The following is a 21,220-nucleotide window of genomic DNA, read 5'->3' as shown; positions in this document are numbered from 1 at the left end:
CTTAACCACTACTTTATATTGCTGCCTCTCTAAAGGTATAAAAGAATGGATTGAAAGAATTAGGAGTATGGTATTCCCCCTTATCCTTGGCAGATACATTCCAAGACCCCAGTGGATGCCTGAAACCATGGATAATCCCAAACTTGATATATACTATGTTTTTCCTATACATACACACCTATAATAAAGTTTAATTTATAAATTAAGCACAGTAAGAGATTAACAATAACTGATGATAAAAACAATTATAATAATATACTGTAATAAAAGTTATGTAAACGTGGTTTCCCCTACCCCCCACCTCAAAATAATCTTATTGTACTGTACTCACGATTTTCAGACCACAGTTGACCACAGGTAACTAGAAACCATGAAAAACAAAACCACATATGTAGGTAGATGGGAACTACTCTTTATTTTATGATGCTAATATAATTTTGATACCAAAATCCAAGATAGTGTTAGGAAGAAAAATTACTGGCTAATCCAATGTGTGAATAAAGATGCAAAAATCTTAAATAACAAACCAAATCCAACACATTATAAAAAATAGTATATTGTGACAAATACAGTTTCAATGACATTTAAAGGATTTATTTAAACGGATTAAAATCCAACAGAATAAAAAACAAATTACTACCTCAAAGTACAAAGAAAAATAATTTGGTAAAATTTAATACCCATTGATTAAAAAAAACATTCTTAGCAAAATAGAAATAGAAATGCTTTCCTTAACTTAAAAGTAATCTACCAAAAACATAAAAAATAATACTTCCTGGTGAAATTCTGGCAGCATTCTCTTTAAAGTCAGAAATGGCAATCCCTATTGCCTGCAGTCACCACTTCAGTTCAATATTTTACCGGAGGTCTTAGCTTGGGCAATAAACAGGAAAAAACTTACTAGTGTTAACATGAAAAATCCAAGGCTACCATCAAATATTTAAATAATGTTTCTGTATTTGGTATTCTGTATTCAGCCTACCAAAACCAATGGCATTTCCTCATCAGCATCAAGCAATCTGAAATACAGTTTTATAAGAAAGGTAACATATGTAACTACCAAAAATTTATTAAGGTATCTAAAAATTAGTATTTTTTTAAAAAAATGTAAGACCTGTACAGAGAAAATAAATTATCAATTTTATTTAAAGATATAAAAGATCTCAACAAATGGAATTAATAATTCTCCCCATATAAATTCATAAATTCAATAAAAAACAATTTTTAACCCAATGAAACTTTCATGGAATTTCATAAGCTGATCCTAAAATTCAGAAGAATAATTAGTTGAGTAGAAATTTTGAATTTGAATAATAAAGATTTGGTCTGATCAAATTATCAGTACTTTTTATAAAACTCTAGAAACTAAAGCAGAGTGGGGTCAGTGAAACAAAATGGAGAGCTGGAAGCATTTATGTGTCTATGGAGAGAAATGGTATTATTATAAGTCTCAAGGAATGAAGCTGAGACAACTGTTTACCCATACATTAAAAGATATATTTAGATTCCAACCTCGCACTATGAACAAAAATAACTATTAGGTGGATTAAAGGACTAATGGATTAAAGAACAACTTAAAAACTCTAAGGAGAGCAAATAGCAATCTATGAACTTCTGAAAAAGACAAAAAACACAAATCAGATTCACAATTTGCCATTAAAAAAGCCAAAGTCTAGAAGGTATCTGCAACCCTCAAATAATCAGAAAATAGAACACTTCCACATCAATACGGAATCTTTCAGGGATTCCACAGCAAGAAGAAGCAACTCAGAGGGGGAGAAATCTGAACAACAAATGCCAATAAAGGAAACGGTACTCAACCTCAACGGTCATCAAGGAAATAAAAATTTTAGTAATAGTGAGGTATCATTTCAAACCCACTCTAGTTGCAAAACAAGTAAATCGGATTATTCCACGTACTGGTGAGGATACAGGCACACAAGCACTCCTATAAAACAGTGAGTATGTAAAGCATTTTGAGAGGAACTTATCAATGACTAGTAAAAGATGCCTTCCCAATGACCCAGCAGTCCATTTCTAGGTGTTTACACAGAGAAGCTCTCAGAAGTTATGCACAAGGAAATACAGGTAAAGATGCTGGTTGCACAGTGTTTGTAAGGGGCAAGAAAGTAGGAAGAATCTATGTCAGTAGAAAAATAGATAAACTATGGATTTTTTAATACCATAAACAAATATATAGTTAATTCATTAATCAGTGACTTTAATTCATCTCTACATAAGCACAGAAATTTCTGAAATGTAACTTTTGAGCAAAAAGAGTTGTAAAATAATACCTAATTTGATAGCATTTATGCAAATTTCTAAACACAAAAATTGTACATAATGCTATGGATATATATGCACGTAATAAAAGTATAACAGGCTTTAGCGTAAGTCACAACTTTAGAACACTGAGGAAGGCAAGGCAATGTGGTTTAGGTATATTTGTAATAGTTTACTTCAGAGTAAAAGACAAATAAAAAATGTTAAAATCTGTTTATCTTTTTGGTAGGTGGGCATATGATTTTCGTGTGAAGGGCTTTATAAGAAAGTTTAAACCATTACCACATTCTCACCAAGGAAAGCATTTAGCAGATATTAACAAAAGTAATAGGAAAACAATGATCACCCAATTCCCCTATCCACAGAGCTAACCATCGATATTTTCTGCTTTTTTCTTTCCATATAATTAAACATAGACAATATTATTCTGTATACTGCTAAAACCTTTTACTTTGTTCTTAACATACTACATACATGCTTGTCATTACTTGAAACTTGTAAAATTTACACATATCCATGGTAAAAAAAATTTTTTTAACTGCACAGGAGGATACAGAAATGAAGAGCCATCGTCCTTCCCTAGACTTCCATTGCCAAGAATTTTCCATTCATCAGGTCCAGAAATTAGGCTTTTTTAACTTAGCAGAGTAGAGTACCTCTGTCGTGCCTCTGGGTGGAGGCAGAGCTCTCAAATTGTAATCTTTGGCAGGAGTTATTTTTTAGAGATAATACATTTGATCACGGCATTTAGAAAACATTAAATTTAAAATCGACTCGTACTTTTTTCTTATTTAAAACTTTAAATTTGTCTGATTACTACAATCACTTAAAACTAGAATAATTATTCACATTTAATACAAGTGTTTCCTTTTAACAGACATATTGATATCCACTCTGCCCCTGCCCCAAAAAGTGTTTTTAAAAAGCAAAGAAAAAAAACTATTTAATCTAGAGAATGCACCTTCATGTACAATTCAGATATTAAACACGGCTTTTAAGAAGGAAACGCAACTTTTAAAAGCTACAGTTTTCCAACAAAAGCATATACTTATGAATCAGTGTTGCATCTGGCAAGCTTAAGGGCACATAATTCAAATAAACAAATACAAACTGACAATATTCAAACTGCAGAGCCGGTCCAGATCTAGACATAACTTTGCAACTATCACTACCTTGTGGTGTGGAGCAAGTGAAATGAATGCAGTCCCACACTTCTAGTGTTCACTGTATTTACAATCTGTCCACTCTTCCTTCCTCCTTTAGGAGTTGAGTGCCTCCTCATTCTCCTTGCATTAACTGTCTGCCATCAAACCAGAGAAATAAAACCAGCAAAATAATACAAGTACATATCTAGAGTGAGTTAGTGGTGGAGCTAGGATTCAAATCCTTGTTTACAAGATCTTCCCCTAATTTTTATTTTTACTATACATTAAGTAGCCATTTAAAACGATACTTTCTCTGAAAGTTCAGCACTTCATTCCCACACTATAAATGATTTGGCATTTATAGTATGCTATCTTTACTATCAGTTATGTTTTTATGTGACTCCCCATTTCAATTTAATTACAAGCAATGTTTTAAAAGCAAAGTCTTATATTAAACACTTAACATAATGTTATATGTAACAGTTGCTCAAATAAACATTTAATAATTAAATTTATAAAGCACTCAGATTTCTTTAAATTGTGTGTATAAATACATGACATAAATATACATAGCCTATTTATATATGCATTTCATATGGTATTTTCAGTGAATATTTAAATTATTAACAAAAAGAGAAAATGAATATTAAATGAAATTTTTGTCACAGATTTCAAAGTACATGACTTCTAAAAGGACATGGGAGGAAATTACTTTAAAACCTGTACCAACACTTTTTGTTGAACTTGTCACTTACCGGGAAATTGTGACACTATTGGGGGTGTGTCTTCATCTAAGTCATCAACTCCTCCAGCAATTGGATAGGGTGGAATGGAGACTCTGGGCATCACCACCCAGCTGTGATCAGAATAAAGGGAAGAGGTCAGGCTGGGGAGTCCCGAGTTATGAGCTATCTGAAAGCCACAGATCTTCTCAATTTGTTGCCAGCGAAAAAGTCGTTCTCGTAAACAAGTTGTCAACTCAGAGAGAGCTTTCCTGGAAAAGTCAATGAAGAAATTACTTACTGCATCAAAAAGTCTTTAAAAGGCAATACATGAACAGACTGTGGCAATTAACTAATTTCAAGAAGAAATAACCCACTCTTAAAACTAGCATAAATTATGTAACTATATAGTTAAATGATAAATTTAAATATAAATTGTCTATAAATTACTCATTTCAACACAATAAACAATAAAGCAAATAAACAAATAGCTAAAATAACATTCTTACTTTGCTTCCAGAATTTTGTGGTCTACCTCATCTAGGGAGGAGCTGTGTGCAACGTGCAGAGTCCCAAAGACTGTGCTTCTCTTCTTTTTAATTTTTTCTGCCTAGAAACCGAAAAGGAATAAAATATCCTAGGTTTGAAAAAAATACAAACATTTTTGCATATATAAAATAATAAAGTTTATTTTGGTTTTGAACATATTAACAAATCAGAAACCAGTAGAGAATTATTAGCCAAGATATCACTGAATTCCAAAAAAGAAAATAGATGAGGGAAAAAACATGCTTTTCCAAGGCAATCAATGTAACCCAAAACTTTATTCTGGAGAATTTTTTTCTTATTTCTATGGTTCAGGAAGACTCGAATCTTCTACTAAAGTAACAGAAAAACATTAACAATATCCTACTAGAATGGTGCTAATGCATGAACTGAACTTTTAAATATTTTTTGCTAGAATTCAGATTAAGACTTATTCTCATTCCACACAATTTAAGTGTCAAAATTAATTTCCAGTAACTACTAACCTGAATCAGATATGAAGCAGCAACCCAGAGGGAAAAAGCTGGGTATAAAGCTTTGATAATGATAAAAAAGAATCTTTAAATCACTAAGGTCACTTTCAAAAGTATACACTTCTTTAGATACAGTAATTTTAATTTACAGCTTATGATTACTACAGTCTATTTACACAGTAAGTTCCAGTTCAAATAAAGAATCTGCAATAATAAAACTTTTATTTAGATCTGTGTACCCCAGTTGAATAATTCCTCTAAGAAGGCAGCCTAAGAAACAAATTTAGTAAATTTTGAAATACAAGAGAGTACCTCATCTTTAGCAATAGCTAGTTGCATTTCAGCGTTTTGTCTTTTAATATTGTAGTACTGCACTTCTACTTCATGTGTTAACTGAAGCCATTTCTGAAGTGCATCTGGAACAGACCAGCTGCTTCTCAGTTCAAATTCTTTTTCAGCCTTTTTCAGAGCCATGCGAACCTAGAAGAAGAAAAGGAAGGAGGCAGGAAAGGAGAGAGAGAGGAAGAAAGGATTAAAATATTTTTTAGTACCCCAACTAAAAGAAAAAGCTATTTTAATTATGCTTTTTGTAGACATTGTTTTAAACTGCAGAGTCTAATACAATATATTACTAGCATTAAAATTAAGGCTGAAGTTTCATGTGCATCTTAAATCCACTAAGCAAAGTTGTGAAGCCAAGGTGGGTAGAGACAGCTTATTTAAATCTTAAGTTGCAATATTTAGTTTTTTTATTTTATGAAAACCAGACTTACTGAGGGGGAAAAAAAAACCAAGGGTATATACAAATCAAAACTGATGACACTTTTCCCATAATGCATATTTCATTTATGAAGTATTATATAAAGAAGTGTCCAAAATTGGGTGGATACATGTTCTACTCCTCCTCCTAATGTTTCCAGAAGAGCCTACTGTAGCTCCTTCACTATATACTCATTTTTTTAATTGTATTTTTCTGTAGTTTTTCATGACATCTTCTTTATGGCCAGTTATTTCTTACTGTTGCAAGTATATATGCCTATTATTGTCTGTGTTACCACTTCTGCTACATAATTCACTGCTTTGAATATACCAGAAAGTAGCTAAGTGAACATCTGCAGACCATATACAGATTTTGAGAAAACAGATTCTGAGTGAGAATCTACTTGATTTTTTTCATGAGAAACTATGCATAGTCTTCAGTATAAGGATATCATAGTATTTCTTCCACCTGCCCTTTAATGAAGCCAGACAATAAACAGAGAAAAAACAAAAATGTTTGGTGGTTAGGTGGTAAGTGCTAAGAAAAAACATCGTTAAGGAAAGCCTCACTAAGGAAATGACACGGAAGGGAACAGTAAATCATTCTTGGGATGATTTACTTAAAAACTAGCAAGTGCTTTCAAACTAAAGCTGTGTAAAGATACAGGATGTAATTTATGAAATCGTGCACGTACACTCACACTCAAGACCTTCAGGCAAAGCGATGAGTGAACTACGGAGCATCCTGCGTGCTGAGCACCACAATACAGATTGGTTTTCCCCAAAGCTAACTAAGGAAGCTAAAGAGCAAAGGAATGTTTGATATGAACAAACATCGTTTGCCAGAATAAACTAACAAAAGTACTATACACAAACTTCTGATAAAGAAATAGAACAGCTGTCAGATAGTGAAAACAAAGAATTGTGTAGAAAAATCTCTTTTAAAATTCCAAAATTAAAAATGAAATCCACAAAGCAACAATAGGTGACAATTCAAAAAGACACATTAAAGTAAGGGGAAGAGCATTAACTCACTGAAAACAAATCCCAAGCAACATGTGCCTACATGACTCACTGTGCAATGGCCTGGGACAATACTGTGTTTAATAAGTCGGTTAGGTAAGCTGTGTGACGTCCCTGCTAATCTCTCAGGAAGAGAAAATTTAAGCTCAGGTTCCGTAACATGCAGACCTGCATAACACCACAAAATGCATGTCTGCAAGCCCTTGTTCTCACAAGATTTTAAAGCTAAAGTTTCTATACAATTTTCACTTCCAAGGAATTATACAGAGAATCTCAAAAAAATTCATTCAAGTTATTCTCTTTAATCATAGATTCTCCTTAATGACATTTCCATAAATGTATTTCCCCTAAAAGAGCTCAGTGGAAACACTTTTAACATAAAAACTACTTATATATTTTTAGCATAAATTGAAGCTGAACAATGTTTAGATTGATTGCCAAATAATGACTCAAAATGACTTGTGGAAAGTCTGACCTTCCAATAGTGGCTACTACTTAACTGTTTTCTCTGCTATTACTCATAAATGTTTCATTTGATCTAAATCTCAACCCTCAGTTTAAATAACACTGTTGTTTACAGGGGAATTAACACAGTTAAAATTGAGTAATTGTTTACAGATTTTGCAAACAATAAATGTTTAAAATGTAATAATGATTTACATAATTTTTCTATCTCAGGAATAAAACAACAGTGAGTAAAAACATGATGTCACAGAAAGAATCAGCCTAAATATCTGAAAACTTGGTTTCTAGACCCAACTGCATTATTTATCATCTCTGTGACCTTTAGTAAGCTCTTAAGGCTTACACCAATAGGGGTATTATCACTTGTCCTAATTAAAGGCTTCCTGAGACTTTTTCTAAGAAACTAATTTGTGAAAAATATTTAAATCATACAAAATATAAAGTGGTACTATTAGTTACCCAAAAGTCTCCATTCTAGGAAAAATAACACTATATAAAAAAAATACTAGATTTTCCTGACTTCTAAATTTATGTTGATTATTCTCCAGACAAAATACAGTAATTCTCTGAACTATGTGGAATTGTAGGTTATGTCATATTATACATGATTTCTCAGTTAAACTTACTTCTACAGGCAAAGCTTTTAATAGCAGTATGACAAAATACACACTATATTTAAATACAGACAAAATATAGTAATTCTCTGAACTATGTGGAATTGTGGGTTATGTCACATTATATATCATTTCTCAGTTAAACTTATTTCTACAAGCAAAGCTTTTAATAGCAGTATGAGAAGACATAGACTTTGGAATATGACATGCAAAGTCTTGCCTTTACCAGCAAATAGCTGTGGAACCCAAGGCAAGTTATCTAACCTCTCTACACGGCTCATCTGTAAATGAAGACAGTATCTTGTGTGTTGTGAGGATTAAAATATATGAGCAAACCACTGGCAATGTGTGTAGCATACACTTCCAGCACACAGTAAGTCCTTAGAAATTCTTGTTTCTCATTAATATAATCATGCCAGACAGTGTTCTTCTTAAAATACCAATTTCCTTCCTTTAAATCCCCTTTTATTGACCCAGGATCCAACGAGATTACATTTGTACCAATACATCATCTCTTGGTAACTTTAAGGTCTACTGAGGTGTGCATGGTCTCACTCCCAGAGCTTCAAGTTAGAATGTCCATAATTCTTGGAGCCTTTTTTTAATATTGTCTCTTCTTCTGCACTGTGAGGCAGTCACATGTGAAGTACTACCATCAATTTACATCTCTGTAGAAGAATTCCAAACTACTGCTTTCTGATTTGCTCTTTCTTATCTACAAAGTTTAGAAAGACAGAAATATACCAGAACAAAACGAGAGTTGGACATCTTGGTGGAAAAAAGCAGGGGGTTCTTAACGGAGTGTAAAGGGCATAATACCCAAATCTCAGATACAGTATAATTTAGACTAGGCCTTTTTTGTCAACTCCCTGATTCCTTGCCACATTCTGTGCTGATATGCTTTGTTAGGTAAATGGGGTATGACTATAAAATATGCCTAAGAGTCCTTGGAGGGAAAAGATCCAAAAAACAGATGTCTGGGGGTGTGAGAGGAGTAGTTAACAGTTATAAAAAAGATGGCTATGTTCAATCAGACAAATTCTTATAATTTTGAAGAAAACAGTAATGCATAGTGCATCTTTCTCATAAGTTGACCTTAAGTCATTAATCACTTAATTTGCATTTTTTATTTAGCACTCAATTAAGAAGGCAACAACAGTGCATAAAATAAAGTGGAGGCAGAATACCTAGGTTCTTGCCTCTGCTTTATAACTGAGTCACCTCTCATTTTGAGCAAGTTTTACAATCCTCATTTTGTTCTTCAGTTTCATTATCAGTAAAGAAAGCATCAAAGTCAGAAGGAGGAGATGGGACCACAGAAGTAGAGGTGGGAATGACGCACTTTGAAGACAGAGGAAGGGGCCATGAGCTGAGAAACGTGAGTGGCCTTTACCGGTGGAGAAGGCAAGGAAAACAGGCCCTCCCCTACAGCCTGCAGAGCGAATACAGTCCTGCAGTCTAGCCTTACCTCACTCTGACCTCCAGATCTTTACAATGATAAATTTGTGTTTATTTAAACTGCTAAGTTTGTGGTATTTTTTTTTAAAAAGTAGGAATAGAAAACTAATGCATCTGCCTATAATTAAATTCTCCCAGAACCTCACCTTCTCTGAAGGACTCTGTCCAATGCCTAAATGCCTATATTCTATCTTAAGTAACTGAACAGGAAAAGCAGGTATTGGAAAGGACATCTTTTAGACAGCTTCAGAACTTTTAGCAGATTATGTTCTAAAACCATTTAACAGGATTCAAATGGATGTTTAATAGAGATCCTTTATCTTCGCAGAGAAGTTCAACATTAGATATACTTTATCTTAGTATATTATAGTCAGAAACTTAAACATATTACAGATGTTAAACAAACACCTTAACTTTACTCAAGACAACGAACATGGCAAGGGATAAGATTTCATGAATGAGTGAACATGATGGTAACTTTATCTCTCAGTTACTACTGTGTTATTTTGCTATATGAACTTCGATCAGCCCTAATAACATAAACAAATGATTATTTTATCAGCTGAGGAACAGTATACAATGGAACTAAATGTAGGAAATTGAAGAAAAACAGGATCTGGCTCCTCAGAGTGGCAACGTTAACATCCTTACAAATGATTTTTTTTTTTTTTAATGTAAATACCTGTTCCAATTCCTGTTCTGCATACTGACGTCTACTCAATTCACATTCAGCACCCTCCCTTAGCTCTCTCAGCCGACAAGCCTCCTCCTTTGCGTAATTGATTTCATCCATCATTTTGCGCTCTAAATTTTGCTTTTCTACAGCAACATTTCTGTTTTCTTCCTGTGCCTTTTCAAGCCTTATAGAACAATAAAAATAAAAATTCCTCAAAAAAATTCCAAAGGTTTTTTTTTTTTTTTTTAACAAAATAATGAATACTGTGTCAGGCAATTAAATACATATTTCAATCAGAAATCATAGCATTTTTCATTAGCCTTAAGCTTGGTTAATAAAAATATCAGGCAACTTACTATACAGCTATTTTGGTTATCATGGGTTCAAAAGACAGGGAAAGCAGAGAAATACTCTTCCACAAAAAGCTTTGTAAAACTTCGTAATTATTTAAATCAAGTTAAAAATAAAATTTAACTACATATCTAATTCCACTACATTTGACTTACCTCCACTGTTCTTCTACTCATTTATTCCCAAGTATTTACATTTATAATAAATCTGTAATTATGACAAAAATATACTTTTCTAAAAATATGATATCAAATATGCATATATTCCTAATGTGTAATAACCTAAATATAAGTGTTTAAGCACATGCCCATAAATTTTTTTACAAATTGTATTTGCCTACATAAATAACAAGATTTATGCTTTTTCTTTTTTTACTTACCTCTCTTGTAAGTCCATTAGACTTTGCTCTGCAGTTTGTAGACTCTCTAAATCTTTCATCATTTTTGCAACATGTTCTTTTGATGTCTTATTCTGCGTATAAGCAAACCAGCACCCTCCAACACCAATTACTATAGAAACTGTGAGAATAAAATCCTTCATCCAGTTATGAGGTGGGCCTATAAAGAGAATTATAGATGATTCAATTAATCTTTGAATATGGCAGGCCCTCAATACAAAAAGACACTTTTTAGGTAGTATTTAAAACAAAATGAAAAATTGGAGATTTCTTTCCCATGCACAAGCTCTAGCCTTTTAAAAATTCTTTCTTCAAATAATGACTGTGCTTCTTATAACTCTTTGACATGTGAGACTTATAGAAGGGCAGAGAAAAGCCCATATGGACACACCATGGCCCTGCTGGTGGTAGAAGGAATAGCCAAAGTCATGGGGACCCTTGAAAAAGCAACAGCACCTCTAATCATGTGCTGCCAGAATGGTCCTTTGTGGGGTGAAGGGAGTCATCAAAAGCATCACCACCATCATCCCGACTCCCTTCATTCAGTCAAGTCAGGCAGCTGCCACATTTTTAGACACGCCTACAAACCTGATCACTCACCAAAAAGTGTTTTCCCAATTCGGTGAGGTTAATCTCAAGGTTGGTGATAATTCCTCACCCACCCCCAGCAGACATTTGACAATTTTGGGTTGTCTCAACTCGGGGGAGTGGTTACTGGCATCTAGCGGGCAGACACCAGAAATACTGCTGAACATCCTGCAGTGCACAAGACAACTCTTCCCTGTGGCCCCCTCTGCTGATAACAAAGACTTATCCAGAAACTATCCAGCCCAAAGAGTGACTAGTTCTAAGGCTGATAAAGCCTGGGTTAAATAGTAGTAACAATTATCAATTTTAGGTGTATATTTGCCAAAGATATGGGGGTTACTGGCATGATATTAATCCCCAACCTTATGTCCAAAATAAAGAGTGGGGAGCCAAGGTCTATTTAGAAGTGATACTGTGTTTTGTATCACTGAAGGTAGTGATACAAAATACAGAAATCACTATTCAAATTTCTTAATTTAGCCCCTCTGGAACAGAGACACATGATAGCTAATATATTATTTTAATGCTCCAAAGAGATACAGCGCACAGTGAAAAACCACCTAAATGCCCAGACCTCTAGTAGAAACATATTTTGCAGTTTGGTGACATAAAGAGTCCTACAGACTGACAAATCTGGGGTTTGGCTATGTTTGTGTAGTGTGGTGTGATATGTAGCATGCTCTATGTCAGAGATGCTCATTTATCCATATTGCCAGAGTGCACACCCGCAACCTTTCACCTGTAGTAGAAGAAACGTACTGCTGAAAGCTACAATCTCAAAAGGATTTTTTATGTCTGCCTCACACTGAGACTTTCGGCTCAGGTTCTACTTCAGCTATGAGCCCTATTCTTTGACTATAAATAACATTATACAAATAAGGTCTCACACTCAGAAATAAGCACCACAGACTGGAAAAGATTTTAAAAAAACAAACACTCTTTTAAAATGTATCTCTGTTCATTTGACAATGCTGGTTTTTAAAATAAATCTAATGTGAGTGTTCTGACTAAGGGGCACATTTACTCAATCGTCCTAAGAAAAGCATATTTAAAAGGTAATGTATCATTAACTTCTTAATTGGTTTATTTAAATGTTTGTTTATAATCTTCTTTGAGACTAGCTTGATTTCTTTTCAAATGACTTGGTAATATAATTTTGGGGGCTTGGAAAGGGGTTAGATCCAAGATTAATATGAATACTGCTAATCAAGTTGTAAATAGAAACAAATTCTATACTTTAATTCCTATTTTCACTAACCACTCACATGAGGAACATTGGACAGAATTCCACAGAAGACAATTCCCTATTGGAATCAGTCTAGAAGTGAGGACAAGGAAAAGGTTGGAAAGGGCATCATCTCTGTGGAACGCTCGGCATTTCGGTAGTGTTCTATTTCCTGGGGTTTGTAATTTCCACCAACAGTGTATTTCCACCAGCTCTCATAAGGGGAGTTCCAGCTGTTTCACCAGCTGCTCTTTCAGCCCAAGCCAAAAAAGGAACCATCAGGAAAGTCATAAAATCTATTCAACCAATTCTAGTAACCCTTTTTTAGAAGGGCCACTCCCAAGACAGTATCACAGAAACCTGAAAATCTCCTAACTCCAAGAATCCAGGGAGAATAAACATTAGTTTCCTACTTTATAACTTGTGGAAGCCATTTTTCTCGTATTAATTTTGTTATTCTTTTTTGCCTTTTAAAAAATCAAACATAATTCTTTTAAAATGTGTACTCTTCAAACACTTTCTCCCAAAGCTTTCTGAAATTTCAAATTAAATAAAACAAACATATTAAACATTTCTTCTGGGGAAAAATACTCCTGTCAAAGTAAATAAATATAAGGTTTATTTTCTTTACGGATATTGCGCAACACTTTCTTACATATTTCTCTTCAAAACAATCAAATAACATTTTCTACTTTGTGCTTCTGTCAGTATAGTCTGTTACTTTATAAAGCTTCAAGTGAGTCTTTGCTTTCCATCTATACCTAAAAAACCCTTTTCTTGGTATTTGGTGAAATTGTTAGGATCTATTGCTTCATGCCATCACGATGGTCAGATTGTATTATTTTTTAAAAGACTCCTCAGTGAATATCCAATTATAGTAACATCAACATTAAAACTACTTCAAAAGTCCAAAGTTTTAAATCTAAAAATTCTAAATTGACAGCTAAGCATAGTTTTTCTTTTTTTAACAACTTCTTACATTAGTAAACAGCTTTAAAAATTTCATACTCAATGAGAGAAAATCACATTCTATAAATCTTTGTTTTAAGACAGTGTTACACTTCTTTCACAGCTAAGAGATGATTCTTAGATGCCTACTACCTTTCTTATTTTTTTCTTTCCTTAAATAACACAGAGATGATCAGAATATTCTTTTACATCATCTTCTGAGTAAGAGAGAATACTAACGTGTTATAGGTCCAAACAAAACCACATCCAATGCCTTGAGCTGAAGTTTTTGTCTGTGACTCCGATCACTGATTTTCAACTGGGAGATCATAAATGAAGGTTCGTGCACTGCTATCCTGTTTATTTGAAAAATACATATATATATTAAATGAAAATATTTCTAGTATATAAATTTAAATATTTGAGCAACACATTTAATACTTTACATATTACTGATGATCACTGTTGGAGCTCATTCATGTGTGATTTAATAATTTGTTATATTTCAAAAACCTTTTCAACGCAAACTTAGCTGTAGAAAGACTCCTGTATGTTAATCATTTAATAGCTACATTGAAAAGTTTCTGTTTTCTAAGGTTACTTTCTGTTATGACTTACTATGATTTAGAAATGTATAAAGTTGAAAATATTTTATAATCATTAATTACTTCTGGCATTTATTATCCTTTCACAAAAGATAATAAAATTGTAAGTAACTTACTTTAACATCTATAGCAGACTTTAAAAAAGTTTTCAATTTAGATCACATTGCTTTTCTTTAAAACTATCAAAAAATCTATACCTTTACATTCTAATGTTTAAACTGTTTAAAAATTAAACAAAAAACATCAAAGTCACAAGTGGGGAACAGAAGCCTTCACAGATTGAAGTAGGTAGGTAGAGGGATTTATATAGTAAGTAGTACTAAACGATTTTATTAGCTATGAAGAAAGCGTGTAGGGGGCACAAGTAAAATAAGAAAATAAAATTATTTTATTATGGAGTGTAAATACAAGCAGCCCAGTACTCAATTAAGATTTCTTAACAACCAAGTATGATGCTAGTAAAGATTTTATTACACAAATAATAATAAAATTAATAACAATGACAATAAAAACAAGCATATAATACATGCTGGGTTGTGTACCAATGGCTTAATACTCAAGAAAACCTTGTAACAGTATTTCCATTTTATAGGTGAAGATAATTGTGAGAGGTTGAGTATCTTGCGTAGATATAATTAGTAATAGGTAAGGTAAGGATTTGAACCGAAATATGTATGATTCCAAAGGCTACTCTGAAACACAACATTTTGTGTAGAAAGATATCAGTACTCTCTAAGTATGGAGAAATTACAGGAACTCCTATGAGTCTTCTATATAACCTTAAGCAAAGAATTCTAACATTCCCTCTCTAAAATGCCTTCCTTTATCTTCTCCACAGATACATTTCCTATAATGCTTCCCTTACACCTTTAACATGACACTTACCAAACTGCATGAAGGCAAAGACTATGTCTTATCTCTGTATCCCCAAAGCCTAATGCAGTACTTGCCAAAAGTAGAAGCTTGAGAAATGTTTGTGTAATAGCTAAATGAATGCATGGATGGATGGATGGATGCATGAATTAACAGCAATACTATCAACAGACTAAGACAAGGAAATATAGTAAAAAAGAAAATATATAACAGAATTTTATGCAAGGTTCAGTATGAGTACAGAGGTAAAAATGATTCCACCTGAGTGGGTTAGAGTGTCAGGGAAGGCCACAAAGGCCTGAAAGAAATGAGGTGGTATGTGACAGGTAAAAAGTGCCTTAGTATAATCTTTGGTAGTAAAAATTACAGAGTATAGAAAACACAGTAAAAGGTTTAAGATAACTGCTATAACAAATACAAAACTAACATAGTTTTGGCTACCTTTAGCAGATGTAAAGGGTTTTAATGTCACTGAAAATAAACATCGTAATGAACTGTTGTAGGCCAACTACCTAGAATATGTAATACATTTTCTTACACATTCCTGTAACTAGCTCTTATGTCTACAGATACCATACAAAGAGTTCTGGAACTTACATAATAATTGAAATTAACTGATATTGCCCCTTCGAGTTGACTCATCTAATTTCATTACTATATAACAGGGGCTTAAGGAAGAGTTTGCTGTTTTCCTTTCTCCTCCACTAAAAAATGTTCCAATGCGCTGACCTGAGAACTGAACTTTTATATTTATAATGTTTTTCTATAGTAACCTGTGCACTATTTAAAAAGTTGATCTTGACAAGTACCTGATGTCTCCACAATTTTACCAGAATTGGAAGCATCTCTGATTAATCTTACTGAACCAAAAGAAGTAAGTAGCTACAATGCCGACTGTCAAAACACACATCAGCCTATTTTATTTCATGTTGTTATATAAAGAAATTTCTCAAAAGATAACAAGAAAATTCCTATTGTTCTTCAAACCCAGAGCAACATATATAAATCAAAAAACTCGAATCTTATTTTAATGTCCTACTCTGTTGTAACTTAGGAACTTGTTTTAATTAAAAGCAAGAACTATAATTTATTTAATGTTTGTCTTCTTTCTAGTGTCTAGTTGTACCATGAACATAAAAGATATTCAGTAAGTTCTTACTAAATTGACTCTTATTCCCATAATTTCATCATTCTAGTCATGTGTATAATAAAATTAGAAATACTAATGTTGATATTCAGAATACATTTAGGGGAGATTTGAAAACTTCCAACTTGATCCAAAATACAAACCACAAGGCAACAAAGGATACTTATTTAAATAGGGCATGTAAGGAAGTTGACTAGGGATACAATGTATATATTTCATTACATATAATGATTAGATTGTAAAAAACTGATTGGAGTCTTTTTTGATGTAGGAAATCATCCAAGGAAAAATAAAACTTAAGAAGCAATCTTGTAAGGGTAAAAAGTTCTGGTGGAATCATTGCAAATTTTGACATTTAAATCCTTCAAGTTCATTAAGTTAAATTAATTAGGAATTATAACTGTATATATTATATAATTAGAAATCATGATTAGAAATTATAATTGTATCATTTGCTATTTGCAACACATCTGCTTCCAAGAATACATATTCTATAATTTGAGACTATAATGATGTTAGATTGCATTTTCAATTTAATCAACAGTAAGTACTAAAATTGTATCTAGCACTCTATGAGAAGAAAAGCTTACAATCAAAAACAGAAGAGACAGATAAAGGCAATTAGGACAAAGATTAGCATGCGATTTGCAAACGATATAATTTAGATATAATTTAGAAAATAAAATTTAGAAAACAACTGGATTCAGACATCTAAGGGAAAAACTGGCAACCTGGACTTTGCTATCAGATCTATCTGGGTTTAAATGCTTCCTTGGGCAAAATGTTTAACTTGCCTGTGACTTGGTTTTTTTTTAACCTGTAAGATGGAAATGACAATATATGCCTCATTTTAATCATGAGGGTTAAATGAGATAATACAAAGTACTTCTATGTAACATAAATTTTATTTTTATTAGTTTCATTTTAAAAATTCAGCTATAACTTATAGACACCATAATTAGGTGGTTATTATCATTTAAAAAGTAACAAGAAAGAGATGAACATTAATACATTCAAGAAGGTATGTCCATAAAAATGAATCAGTATCAAATGAAAAATTTTTTCTTAGGTTGGTCAAAAGTTGACCCTTCATGTTATTTACAGATATAGTTGATACTTTTCCTCATACTGAGGACAACATATATAAATCAAAAAACTCTAATCTCATTTTAATGTTCCACTCTGTTTTAACTTGAGTATCACCTTCTGATACTCAAATTACGTTCCTTGGAAATAATTTTTTTCAAGAGCCTGATTATTTAGACAAGAAAAATTGATTAAAACTTGAAAATGCATACTTTAAAAAGATTAAATAATAAACATATTTTCTTTGTGACCTCAGACACAGAAGTAACTTGTAGATTCAGTACTAGAAAATGACATCTAGCATGTAATTCTCCCTGAGTGGAAAAATATATTTGCATAACAAAGATTCACCTGGGAAGTGTTGTTCCTTTGACATTATTGTCTCTAAAATTCTTCTCATATTGGGGTAGTTCAACAAACTCTATCAACCACTGAAGAGTATCTTCAAGGGTCCAATTATGAACTGTAGGAGATAAAAGGGGAATGTGAATAAACACACCTGCTTTCAAGAAATACATATCTATAGTTTCAGAAAATATAATGATCTTAGATTGTATTTTCAATTTAATCAACAGTAAGTACTAAAATTGTATCTAGCACTCTATGAGAACAAAGGCTTACAATCAAAAACAGAAGAGACAGATAAAAGCAATTAGGACACAGATTAGCATGATTAATTCTAAAATAAACACCTATACAAAGTTTGCGCAGGATGAAATAATCTATCATTTCTCTAGTTGTAGAAAAATTACCAGATATGTATTTGTTCAATCTTTCATTTCAATACTGTAATACTGAAAACATTATGAATACCAGGTTCCATTCTAAGCACTGGGGATTTGGCAGTGAACACAACAGATAAAGTGCTTGCCCTTATGGGATTTAAATTACTTTAGGTTTAGGGAGGGGCACTTAATGAAAGAAGAAAGAAGAGGAAGGGAAATTTCAGATAGTGATTAACTTAAGAAGGAAAGATGTCAGGGTAAGCCTCTCTAAGGAGTTGACCTCTGAGACCTAAAAACTGCAAGGAGCCACATTGTGAAGATCTGGGTGAAAAATATCCCAAAGAGAGAAAAAGGCAGTTAAAAAAAAAAAAAAAAAAAGCCTTCAAATGGAATGAACTAGCAGTGTTTGAGAAACTGGCAGAAAGTCAGACAGGAGCTAGGTCATGAAAGGCTTTCAAGAACTCTGGATAGTTTCTAATTTCGATTAAAAAAAAAGAGGAATAATCTGCTTTTAGAATATTGTTCTTCAATGTGGAGAATGGATTGTTCATAATAAGACTGGAAATGGTCCAGCCTTATCGTGAAATATGGAGAAATAAGGAGACCACTCCTTACATAACTGCCTAGACAGGAAAGGGTTATTGTCTTAGCCTATTGTGGTAGTAGATAAGACGACAACAAGGAGTCAGATTCAGGATGTATTCTCGGGATAATGCTATTAAGCTATGCTGATGAAATGGACAGCGGCTGGTAGCTAAACGAAAGCCAAAAGTACAGAGGGTGCTGCCATTAACTGAGATAGAAAAGAATGTGGAGGAGAAGCTTGGGGAAAGGAGCAGGGCCAGGTGACAGAGCTCAAAAATTGTTTTAAGACATGTTATGTATGAAGTATGTATATGACATTTAAGTGTAGATAATACAGTAGCAGTGAGATATGCAAATCTGGGGCTTAGGAAAAAGTGAGGTTAGGAACAGAGGCTAGCGGGAAGTCATCAGCATATAGGTGTTCTTCAAACTGAATGACATCAACCAGAAAAGACAGCTATTAACAGATTCCAGGAGACTGGACCTAAATCAAGAATAAAATGATAACTAGCATCTCTTCTCCTAGATACTTATTTTAAAGTAAGTCCTTTGTATGCATTTTCTTCTTTAAGTCTTGGAAAAAAAAACAAAAAAAAACTTAGGAGATTCTAACATAAGTATCTTTATTTTGGAAATTAAAAACTAAAAAGCGAATTGAACCAACAAGCAGGACTGGATTTAAGCTCAGGCAAACTGTGCACAGAACATGCCTCTATACTACTCTGAAAGTAATAATACTAAATATCTGTAAAGATATAAACAAGCAGTTAAGCACTGGAAGCAGTTCAGAGGTTTCCGCTTATGAAGAGTAATGATGAGTTTGGGCAAAGAGAAGGATGCAAGTGTGCTTAAAAAATGAGAAGTTCTACACTGTCTGCATTTAATTTGAGGGTTTGGGAAAACACGATGCTTACAGATAAAGGAGTGTGAAGAAAATGTGAGCAATAAAAGCAGGTCTGGGAATCCATCTGTATATAAATAAATCTGAAAAAAATCTTTCCATAAGCACTGTGAATTCATACTTGCAAGCAAAGCTAGGTTTCCATCAATCTGCCTTTTTTATTAAGTGTTCTTTAGAGAAAAAGCTTAAATAAACCACAAACAAAAACCAAAAACATTTAAAAACTAGATGTGGTCATTGATAGTTTTATATTGAAACAAAGCTTTGACTGTTCTCCCCTTCATGTGTTCCTATCATAAAACCTGGACATGAGCCTGAGGCTGCCATATCCATTTAACCAAATAACAGGATGTCAGCCGAAGGTTCAGGCCCTGGGTGTTTTCCACTGAATTTAGTACATTCAAAGTAGCCTTTTTACTCTTAAGTTTTTTCCTATTCAAGATGAACTGCATTGAGAATTGCCCTGTCCTGGCTGCCAAGAAACTCATGGTGCAGCTGCACCTCACACACCCACACAAAATCCTCAGCCAAGAAAACAAGATAAGATTCTCTCTTTCTATGACTGTTCAACAGTGAAAATTCCTGATCTAAACACATCAAAGTCATCCCTCGATTCCAAATAAGCCAGTATAGAAAGGAAGAAAAATCAAATAAAAAAGAACATATTAAAACTGCCCAAATCTTAGTAATACTCTACCTAGTATTACTAAGTAGTGGTCTACTTAGTAATGCTAAAAAGTAATACAATTTTTAAAAAATTAAAAATCTTGACAACGAATCTTTAAAACAAAATTCTAACAGAACAGTTCACTTTGGGGGGAGGTTCACTTCTCCTTTTGCTGTGGTTTCCTTGGTGATACTTAGTAAACACCTTCACTTCTCTTCTCCTGACCAGGACTTGCATTTTTTATTAGCCTTCTCTGTTCCAAATACTCTAGTTGTCTTTCAATTCTTAGGACAGATCATACCATGTCCTTCAGGGCCTCTGTATGTGCTGTATGCCGAGTATAAGCTCCTTTTCTCCATCTCTCTGCCTTTTTGTTTTATTAAACCTTCATATCTCAGCTAAAACTTTAATTCCTCAAGTGAGCCCTTCCGAACACTGCTATATAACCTTTTTCCCCCTTTTTTTGTAGAGACGGGGTCTTGATATGTTGCACAGGCTGATCTCTTGAACTCCTCAGCCTCGCAAAGTGCTGGGATTACAGGCATAAGCCACTGCACCCAGCCTCTGATTATTAATCTCTTGTTAGCTTTTATGCACAGCATTTAAATAACTAACTACTTATTTGTATGATTATTACTGCAACAACTGTTTATTTCAGTAAAGAATAAGTCTTCTACTCATCACTCTACTTAACCAAATAACAGGATGTCACTTGGTATAAAGGTGCTCAACAAATTATTTGCTGGATGTTGCTGAATGAAGTAGAACATGTTTAATTAGTAAGTCTTATGAAAATCTGTTTTTACATTTTAGTGGTGACACAAACAAGAATTTGTATGTGTAAGTAATTCTTTTTTAACACTTTTAAAATTTCAATAGCTTTTGTGGTACAAGTGATTTCTGGTTACATTAAGAAATCCTTGAGGGTAAAAGTTAACTCATTTAAGAATTATCTGGT

General features: G+C 33.2%; 1 protein-coding gene across 5 annotated transcripts in view; it reads right to left on the bottom strand.

Moving 5' to 3' along the window:
- STIM2 (stromal interaction molecule 2) overlaps window positions 1-21,220 on the bottom strand; it is a 150,682-nt gene that overhangs the window by 13,773 nt on the left and 115,689 nt on the right. For 3 of the 5 annotated variants that reach the window (XM_037730145.1, XM_037730146.1, XM_037730147.1), the window contains 8 exons: window positions 17,736-17,847; window positions 13,914-14,029; window positions 10,895-11,072; window positions 10,171-10,348; window positions 5,482-5,649; window positions 5,182-5,205; window positions 4,660-4,760; window positions 4,184-4,422 (listed from right to left, as the gene is read on the bottom strand). In XM_037730145.1, coding sequence (XP_037586073.1) covers window positions 4,184-4,422; window positions 4,660-4,760; window positions 5,182-5,205; window positions 5,482-5,649; window positions 10,171-10,348; window positions 10,895-11,072; window positions 13,914-14,029; window positions 17,736-17,847 — 1,116 coding nt within the window. The remainder of the gene's footprint in view (window positions 1-4,183; window positions 4,423-4,659; window positions 4,761-5,181; window positions 5,206-5,481; window positions 5,650-10,170; window positions 10,349-10,894; window positions 11,073-13,913; window positions 14,030-17,735; window positions 17,848-21,220) is intronic. The other 2 variants (XM_017505110.2, XM_017505109.2) reach the window with 1 other exon arrangement.

Source organism: Cebus imitator, unplaced genomic scaffold (genome assembly GCF_001604975.1).
Source record: "Cebus imitator isolate Cc_AM_T3 unplaced genomic scaffold, Cebus_imitator-1.0 Scaffold333, whole genome shotgun sequence".
Lineage (NCBI taxonomy): Eukaryota > Metazoa > Chordata > Mammalia > Primates > Cebidae > Cebus > Cebus imitator.
The sequence above is the reverse complement of the archived record's forward strand: the minus strand, read 5'-3'. Positions and strand labels throughout refer to the sequence as shown.